The 9378-nt window shown below is 37.0% G+C and overlaps 2 protein-coding genes across 4 annotated transcripts; one reads left to right on the plus strand and one right to left on the minus strand.

Annotated features, from left to right (window-relative positions):
* Window positions 1-2171: 2171 nt before the first annotated feature.
* On the minus strand, window positions 2172-6176 carry LOC129575831 (uncharacterized). 3 transcript variants are annotated; one of them, XM_055459936.1, is made up of 5 exons: window positions 5846-6176; window positions 5100-5579; window positions 4705-4879; window positions 2737-4052; window positions 2172-2636 (listed from the first exon to the last, which is right to left on the minus strand). In XM_055459936.1, exons 2-5 carry the CDS (start codon window positions 5117-5119, stop codon window positions 2294-2296), a joined length of 1854 nt encoding a protein of 617 aa, XP_055315911.1. In that variant the 5' UTR covers window positions 5120-5579; window positions 5846-6176; the 3' UTR covers window positions 2172-2293. The 3 variants fall into 3 exon arrangements, with proteins under 3 accessions (XP_055315911.1, XP_055315913.1, XP_055315912.1); XM_055459938.1 differs by having other exon boundaries at window positions 5651-6082; XM_055459937.1 differs by having other exon boundaries at window positions 5842-6050.
* LOC129575832 (heat shock 70 kDa protein 14) lies at window positions 6168-8412 on the plus strand. The gene is made up of 4 exons (XM_055459939.1): window positions 6168-6407; window positions 6494-6821; window positions 7004-7614; window positions 7776-8412. The coding sequence occupies exons 1-4, from the start codon at window positions 6342-6344 to the stop codon at window positions 8271-8273; spliced, it is 1503 nt and encodes a 500-aa protein (XP_055315914.1). The 5' UTR covers window positions 6168-6341; the 3' UTR covers window positions 8274-8412.
* The last annotated feature ends 966 nt before the right edge of the window (window positions 8413-9378 follow it).

A 9378-nucleotide genomic window follows, 5' to 3' on the forward strand; every position in this document is an offset into this window, starting at 1 on the left:
TTTAGTTCATACACATTAGTTTACTATGATGAAGCAAAAAATTAATTTCTTTTCATCGAGTAAATGCACAAACTTCGATGAGTGGAAATTTAACGTTTGCTTTAGCAAAAAAAACACACAGATCTTTGTGTCGATAATGTCAATTTGAATAATTTTTCCGAAGAAATTAAATATTGACCGCAATCAAATTAAAGTTATTTGAAATAATTCGAGTAATTATGTGCATTTTTTCGTTCATATTTTTTCGCTTCAAATTTACCAGAGTTCCATTCATTTAACCACTCATTTGTATTCGTTTTTTTTCCTTCATCAAACCAAACGCAATTATGACAAAAAAAAATGATTAATTGGCTGATTGAAATGCGGTTGTGTGTATTCGAATTTGTGGAAATGATTTAATTGCCTTTTTTCGGCGTGGTTTAACGCATTTCACGTGAGTGTGGCTGTGCGTGTGTGTGTGTGCGTGTGTATGTGTGCCGTTCAATGCAATGGGCGTTTATAGTTGGTTTTCCGTTTTGTTTGTTGAGCTAAAAGTGGTTTTTCGGTTTTCATGATCGTTGAAACAATTAAACGAGCCGCGTTCTGTCTTTCTTCTCTCTCTCTCTCTCTCTCTCTCTCTCTCTCTCGTTCGATATGGCGGATGTATCTGATGTATCTCGATATCATTGCTCACCGCAATGCTATTTGTCTTATACGAAATTGTTGATTTTTTTGTTTGTTTTATTACTTTTCTCGTCAGCGTGTTTCATAGACAATGGTTTCAAATTCGTGTTATTATAGTTGTTTGCGCTGGCAAATCGGCTATAAATAAAGAAAAAGTGAACAAAAAGGCGCACAAATGTGTCGATCGAGAGACAATCGAAATACGAGAACAAGAAAGATAGATATTAGTAGAGCATAGGCAATGGCTAAGATTACAAATTGTGCACGGATCTCAATGAGGCGACGAAAGAGAGAGAGAGAGAGAGAGAAAGAGAGAGAGAGAGAGAGAGAAAGAGAGAGAGCGGCTGATCAGTGGAAGAGGGCGGCATCGAGGGAAGCTGTGACACGGCTAAAACGGCTATAATCACATATCGACAATGTGTGACAATGTGCTTCTGACAACAACAATTAGAGAGGAACAAGCGGCGGCTGCAACGACCACAAACAATTCGATTCACTAACAATGATGTTGATGCGATTGTGCCAAATTTTGAGATGGGCCACAATTGCCTGTTCTCTCTCTCTCTCTCTCTGTCTTTCTTGCTAGCTCGTCGAAAAAAAAAAATGCTTTCAACTTGTTGAGTTTGGTGTTTTTCTTTCTCTTCTTAGTTCATGAGAGATATTTTCATTTTGGGCGCGCGAGAGTATGTTTGCATCGTCTCATTTCATATTTTGCTTGATTGCGTGGTGATGATAAATTCCTTTTAACATACATGTATCAATTGGCAACGCGCCTTGCGCGCATCAACACACACCGACACAAAGACATCGAGAGAGAAGCAGAGAGAACCGTTTCATCGCATCAGTCACACATTATTATCTCATGTCATCTGTAATAGCTTCATTTGTTTTGACTTGAAATGCAAACAATCGCTCTCTCTCCCTCTCTCGATCTTATTTCAGATGTTCATGAATCTAATACAGCATTCTAGCCCGCAATCATCACCATCGTCGTCGTCGACGTTTGTTGTATTGTTTTAACGAATTTTTGCATTATTTTTACCCGATTTTCGCAAATCGGACGGCCTTGAGCAAGCACAGTGGACATTGTGCTTTTATATACGCAAACCAAAGCAATGAAAATCAACGGCAAATGAGATACAAAATAATACAACGGCAAAAGATACATGAAAAAAAAAATAATACAAACAAACACATTCAAGACGAATCAATGGCAACCGTTTTTGCCATGAACGTGAACGTCAACACATGATGGCCTACTGTTTTCCACATTTGATTGAATTATGCTTTCAAATGCTGGTATCCAATTCCGGTTGCTCGTTCATAGAAAGCAATGTATGCGCCGTTTAAAATTGCATTTCCCTTGGCCCAATCCGAATTTAAAGGGATACGCTCGCTTTTGTGTCGATCCTATAAATTTACCTTCATATTTCTCGCTCGATCAACATTTTTAGCGAATAAATCGCAGACGATTTACCACGTTTACCTTCATTCAAGAAATAATAGAATTGTTGCTGTACAACACTTTTATTCGTGCCCATCAGTGTTACAATGAAACAAATTGAATAAGATTTGATTTTTTGAAGCGTACAATGAATCTGCACTTCGTACAAGCTCGATTGAAATGATTCTATTCGTTTTGCTTCTGGTTTTTATCGAATTCGGCATAGTCGATTTTCTTGGCGCCTTCCTCGTTTGGATTGTCAATGGGCAAATCGATTTGTTTATCCAATTCCTTGTTGTTGTTATCGGAAAAGTTGTTTTCCTCTTCATTTTTATTTCCATTGGGATTGGGTGTTGGCGGCGGTGTTGGTAGTTTTTGCGTATTGTCCCAGTACAATTTGATGCTTTCGTGGTGATTCTCGGTCATTTGCTTTTCCCCACATTCCAAACGAGATGCATCCAAGGCGATGACTTCTTTCTCCTTGGGCGGCTTCACAAAGTCGAAATTCTTCGGTGTCACATAAGTTGGGCTAAGGAATGAATCAAATGAAAGAAGAAAAGAAACGAACGATGCTTAAATTTTGTGTAGAACTAAAAAAATGTTCGCCAGAATGCGACGAATCCACTTACATATAGTCTATGGTATTGTTATCTTCAACACTGAACACACTGGACGAAGTGCAGCTGCTGCGTTTGCTGAATCGGTTGCTGTTATCGAGCAAATACGGTGATTGATGGTCTTTGAGCAAATGCGGATACTTGCGAATTAGGAAAATGCCCAATAAAATGCCAAAAATCATCAACACCAAAATGGAACTGATAACAATGGCATAAACCATCCCCTTCTGTCCGTTTGTAAACCAAACCAAATCGGGATCGGTGGAATTGCTTGATTTCGGATTGACATAGTATGCCACACAATTGAATGGTGAGATTGCATCACTTTCGCTCGATGTCAAAACACAAAATGTGTACGTCGAGTTCTCGATAACGGCCAACTCGAATTTCGGCCGATCATTGCAGTGCATGTAATCGGCAATCCTTTGATCGTTGTCCATATTGAATGCAAACGAATCGTTGTACCAGATCAAGTATGCATTTGGTGGACCAGTGACCATAATTCTCAGCAATAACTCATCCTTTGGTTCGATGGTAATGTTATGCGTTTGCTTCTTCAATAGCACCACTTCTGTTTTCGTGCTGTCCGACAAATCTTCACACTGCAACTCGACCACGCCATCAGCTTCAACCCTTTTATTCACGCCGTTTGAACTACGGCCGCCAATCGATGGCCGACAATTTTCAAGGCAGAGAAGTCGCTGTGATAAACTGGCTGTGAAACATCGACACATCCACGGATTGTTATCGAGTCGAATGGTCAATTGATTGAGCGTTGGTTCAGGAATCGTTGACAAAAAACCCGGCGCAAGTTTTATCAAACGATTTCCCGTTAAATTTATCAGTTGGATGGTATTGCGCACGAAGTGAAAGGTGTCGAACGGAAATTGCTCAATCTGACAATCGATCAAAAGAATTTCACGAAGTGCCGTCATGTTCACGAAATAGAATCGATTCAATTGATTTGGTAGAGAGTTAGCGGATAGATCCAATGTTTCAAGCGATTGCACCGGGAATTGGTGGATTAATTCGTTCAAATCACGATTTCCACGATCACGATGAATACTGAGCAATTTTAATTTTGCATTGGATTTATTCGCTTCGGTCGTGCCATACACCATCACATTCGACATATGCAATTCAGTTAATTGGTCAAATGGTTTTTGGTAGAATGTATCAATGTCAATGTCAATGTCAATGTCATTTTCAGTTTCGGTTTCAGGCTCGATATTCAGTTTCCGGATTGGCAGTGACTCATCCAGCAGTGGCAATTGAGATAGATCCCGTATTTTCAAATCGAGTCCATTGGCACAAGCACGTTTTTCACCCTAGAATTTAAAATAATTTTTTTCATTTAATCACTATTTTATTCAGGTTTTTAATTTTTTTCAATGAAATTTGAATAAAACGTTATATTATTTTATACAAGTCCAAAATCAGGAATCAATTGAAGAAAAAACTTTGATTTTTAATTTAAAAAAAAAACAATTAATTAAAATCCTAGTAAATTGTCTACCGAAATAAATTAAATTGTGAAGAAAAGTTCATTTTCTGCAGTGCAGAAGTAGATTATTGAGATTAAAGTCTCATATTAATCAAAAAGAAGTGTGAAAATCGGAGCATTTCCCCTGAATTAATTTCATTACATCAATTAATTCGATTGATTTATTTTCAGCTCCAAATCACTTTTCTTTTCATTTTCAACTGAATTCTTCGTGACTTTTTAGCAAGATGAATAGCAAAAAAATTATGGTCTACTCTTCCGTGGCACTCGTAAGTGCACACCTCACTAGAGTCTATTTTTTTTCTATAATTCGACACTCATCTGTTCTTCAACATTGTTGTATGAACGAACAACAAATTTATTTGATTGATATGCTTCGTATACTATAAATACGGCCACGAAATATGAACAGAAAAACTAGTTTCCAATGAATTAATTTAGAAGAAGAAAGGTACTAGTTGTACCGCACTACTTACATCAGTCAATTGAATATTTCCAATGTCGTGGGCTTCTTGAAGGTTTATTTCGCAACGATTCGTTGACGGTGATTCAAAATGTTGTAGTTCATGAGCCAGTGCGCCATGAAATGCCACAATAACGATGGACAAAATTATGATCAATGTGACACCAGTTCCAAGCGCCTTGGTCCACCTAAGAATAATGAGTTTTTTTTATCATATTTTTCATTGTTTTTCCAACAAAAAAAAATTCACGTAAAATACAACAAAAATTCAAACTCTAAATCAAAATTAAATAAACTAAGAAAAAAAATGAATTTATTTCACTAAACTTTGTGACTTTTTGAAGTAAAAGAGTGGAAAATTGGTATTTCTAGTTAAATTTTACTTTCACTTTGAACTTCTAAACATACCAAGGACTATGTTGGTACATGATTGCCTTGTGATGGTCTTCTCAGGAATTATAGATTGGATTCCGAGTGTCGAATTAGCTGGTTGATTGTCTGAACGACAAATCGTAAGTGACTTGTGCTGGGAAACTATTGCTAATTTGGTTGACTTTTTACTACGAAATTACCATTTTGGCTTATCTCTTATCATGTTCACCAAAAGTCGATATTTAATTACGAGTTGAATATTGGCGGCTCAGCTCAAAGCCTCAAATTATTTCGACGCATTTGCATTGCATTCATTGTCAAGTTAATAATGGCAATTTCAATTTTCTTTCATTTTAATTAAACTTTTTGTTTCCTTTCCGTTTAATTGAACCTAATGGCAAACCAAAACGAAAATTGGAGCCAAATTAACAAACACAAATGGAATTATTTTCTCTCCAAATGAACATTTTCAAAAAAAAAAGATCCATATTCCATTTTTTGACGTGATCAAAATGCCTGAAAAAAAATAATAAAATCGATTAAATATTGAGTTTGTTTGAATGAGAAAAAAAAAATGATTTGCCTGCCTGATTGAATTGGCACAATGTACAATACATGCAATATATTCAATTGGCACCGATTGAAACAATGCAATAAACACAATAAATATTCAAAACAATTGTTAAATAATAAAAATTAACGATATTTTCATCCGAGTTGATTAAAATCCAAAATTGTTTTCCATCAAATTCAAAATGACCAAGTTTTTCTCTATTACTTGCATCGTTCATTGAGTTGACTCCGAACCTGTACATTTCCGATAATTTTTAATGACTTTTGATTTTATTTGCAAAAAACATTAAATTAAAACATCACAGCGCAGTCAGACAAAAAATAAAAAATATCCCATTGTTGAACAGAATGTATTCATTTTAGAAAGATAAATCTCCTCCAAAACTGGTTCATCACAAAAACAAACAATTGTTGACCGAAACGTCAATGTGTACATGCTGTGGTTTGAATGTGGGCTTAAGGCTGGTTTTAGTGGTTGGTTCACACGTGCGAATGACTCACGTCAAACGGTTGAAATGTCAAATTCGCGCCAGTCGCCTGTCAACGGAACGCGCATATGAATGCTTTGCATTGTAAAACAGCACGTGTGTTGCGGTGACTACATTTAACCACGGCGAATAAAGTTATTTAGTGAGTTTTTTTTTTCGTGCGTTCGCCAATCGTTTAATAGTTTCAAGCAAATAAAAATAAACCAATCGTGAAAAAATGACGGAGAGAAGTCGATTTGGGCTGCACATGGGAAATACCACCATAACGTTGAGCACATTGAAGGTAAAAATTGCGATAGACAAAATCGAAATATGAGTCGGATTAATGTGGGTTGTTTTTTTTTTTTTCTCTCTTCACTCGTGTTGCAGGAAGAAAAAGCTGAAATTGTAGCGAGTAAATTCGGTGATCGGTCTTCGTATGCGTGCATTGCGGCCTCACAAGAGAGTGAATTTTGCGTTGGATTGCCCGCCAAACAAGGCATCGCACGCAATGGAACACTCACAGTTGTAAACAATTTTCAATTTTTAAGCGATCATCTAACGCCCGAACAGATCGATGAGGCCATATCCAAGTCGTGTTTGTGCAAAGTCAACCATACGGCGTCGAGCATAGCATATGAATTGAGCAAAGGCGATGATGCTACCACCAAAATTACACCATTCGAAGTGGCTGTTCATTTGCTGAAAAACACCTACGGTAAGTGGATAGAGACTTCGGTCGGTTGATTTGAATTGAAACGTTGGTTTTCGAAAAGAATGTGATTTTCAATGCGTTTTGGACTTTTCGAACGGATTTTTATCCAATTCGAAGGATTTAATTCAGGGGGATTTGCTTAATTTTCGATTTTATCATAATTTTGATCAATACACATTCCACAGAAAACGCAACATATGCCGCTGCCAAGCCCGAATCCGTACTGGAAGCTGTGATTGCGGTGCCAATGAATTGGTCACAAAAAAGTCGCCAGCAATATTGCAAAGCCGTTCGTGATGGTGGATTCGAAGTGATTGGTGTGATCACCGAACCATCGGCCGCTCTTTTGGCCTATGACATTGGCATCGATGCCAGCGAAATATCAAATGTGTTTATCGTTCGTCTGGGCGGTCTTAGCACCGATCTAACAATAATGTCCGTTCGCGATGGATTGTACAGCGTTGTTGATAGCCTGCATTTGTCACACTTAGGCGGAAATATTTTAACGAAAGCGCTCAGCGAATATTTGGCCAGTGAATTTTTCGCCAAGTATAAATTAGATCCACGTGAAAGTCGACGCACAATGGTCAAATTGAACGAAACGGCGGAGAACGTCAAGCACATTCTGTCCACCATGCCATCGGCACATGTTTTCGTCGAATCGCTTATGGATGGCATTGATTGGAGCCAGAATATTAGCCGAGCACGTTTCGAAAATGTCATCGGCACCAAATTGCAACTATTCAGTCGACCCATCGACGAATTTATCAAAAAGAACAACGTTAACATTGACAAGGTATGCACGGTTTATTTCATGTTTTTGTTTGGAAAAAGTTGTTTTTTCTTGCTTACAACCAAGTCTTAGGCGAAGAAATATGAATTTTTTGAATACACATTTTATCTCTGAAGATTTTTCGTTTTTGCTTCACTTATTTTCCTTTTTCCCTATTTCCTTAGACAATTTTTACGGGTGGATCAATGAAAATTCCAAAATTGCAGTCAACCATTTCGGCATTAGTACCAAAAGCGCAGGTTTTATCATCGATACCACCGGATGAAGTGATCTCGATTGGATGTGCCAAACAATCGGCCTATCTCAACGGAACCGATTTCGATGATGTTGCTGATAATATTGATATGGAAATCACAACGATACCCGATGACATTTCATTTCAACTGGTCGATGGCGATAACAAACCAATTGGCGACACAGAAACGGAATTTCTTTTTAAATCCGGTGCCCTTGTGCCAAGTATACACGGTGTTACGATAGCCAAACAAATGCAACATCCCGTTAAATTGGCCATTAAACAAGGCGATCACATAGACTACATTGAAAGTGATCCGACGAAGGATTTAACGGAAATCACAGCCCGTTTGCATGGCGGCATTCGAAAACACAACGACAACACACAAACCATTGAACCAGCCACCGTTCATGTGCATCTGAACTAATGCAAGCGCTTAGTCTCTTTCTTTGACTCTTTTATCGTTGTTTAAGATTCAATTGTAATATAAAATAAATAAACACACAACCATTACATTTCTCCGATTAAAAACTTTTAAATAAAAATGCCATTTAAATGACACGACACATGGACGGTAGCTATTATTATTTGCAGGTGGCGATGTATACTGTGCATTTTTTTTTTCTTGATTTTTCTTTGACGATTTGAATTATTCAGTCAATGGCAATATTTAGTACGTCTTTGTTAGAGTGCAAATAACAAGGTTCAACTAAAAAACACATTCAGTTTTTATCTTTGGCAATTTTATTCACACTTTTCGCACATTTTGCAACATTTTATGGAGACATTTCAACATTTCGACATTAGAAAAAAAAAACAATTTTACGCATTTTATTCTAGAAATATTTTATCAAACTCAATTCGACTACAGTCGTACTCTATCTTTTTTCTTGTGCATGCTATCACCGACACTGTCACATTTTATTGCAGTTTAATTGAGAAAATTTGCTACACGACAATGCGATAAACCTTCGATCATCGTTCATAAACATAATTTTATGTCTTTTGAATCGAAGAATTTTTTATTGCTAAAACTGGAATTTTATCTCACGTATGAGTGGTTTAAAAGGCAGTCACAAGCAATCAAGAGGCGAGACAGCGTCGATTCATGTAAACTTTGTTTTTTTTTTGTTTCTTGGTTTAAAGCGTAAATTCGTTTGTGGAGCCTCCAATCACTGACTTGAAAAAGTGCCCATTTTCATTTCCAATCGTCGCAAAGGTGATCGGTTTGATTTTCAAATTTCGTGATGTTAGACAGTGAAAATTCAGAGTCTGTAAATGGTGAGTATCCGTTTGGCAAATGAGCCAAAATCCCAGTAATTTTTCGATTTGTTTGTAATAAGCAACACATTTTTAGATTTAATTTCGAAACGTTTCGATTTGGCTTTCAAAATCCGAATGAAAAACATTGCCTCAATTTCTCATCGTTGGAATTTCGTTCGTTCTAGAAAAAAAATGAATTAAAACCTTGTTAAATGCTGATCAATTGCCGTTTTTTCCCCCCACACTTTCTAGATGATTTACGGCAATGG

This window comes from Sitodiplosis mosellana, unplaced genomic scaffold (genome assembly GCF_009176505.1).
Source record: "Sitodiplosis mosellana isolate CC-2019 unplaced genomic scaffold, AAFC_SMos_1.0 Smas_scaffold_6170, whole genome shotgun sequence".
Classification (NCBI taxonomy): Eukaryota; Metazoa; Arthropoda; class Insecta; order Diptera; family Cecidomyiidae; genus Sitodiplosis; species Sitodiplosis mosellana.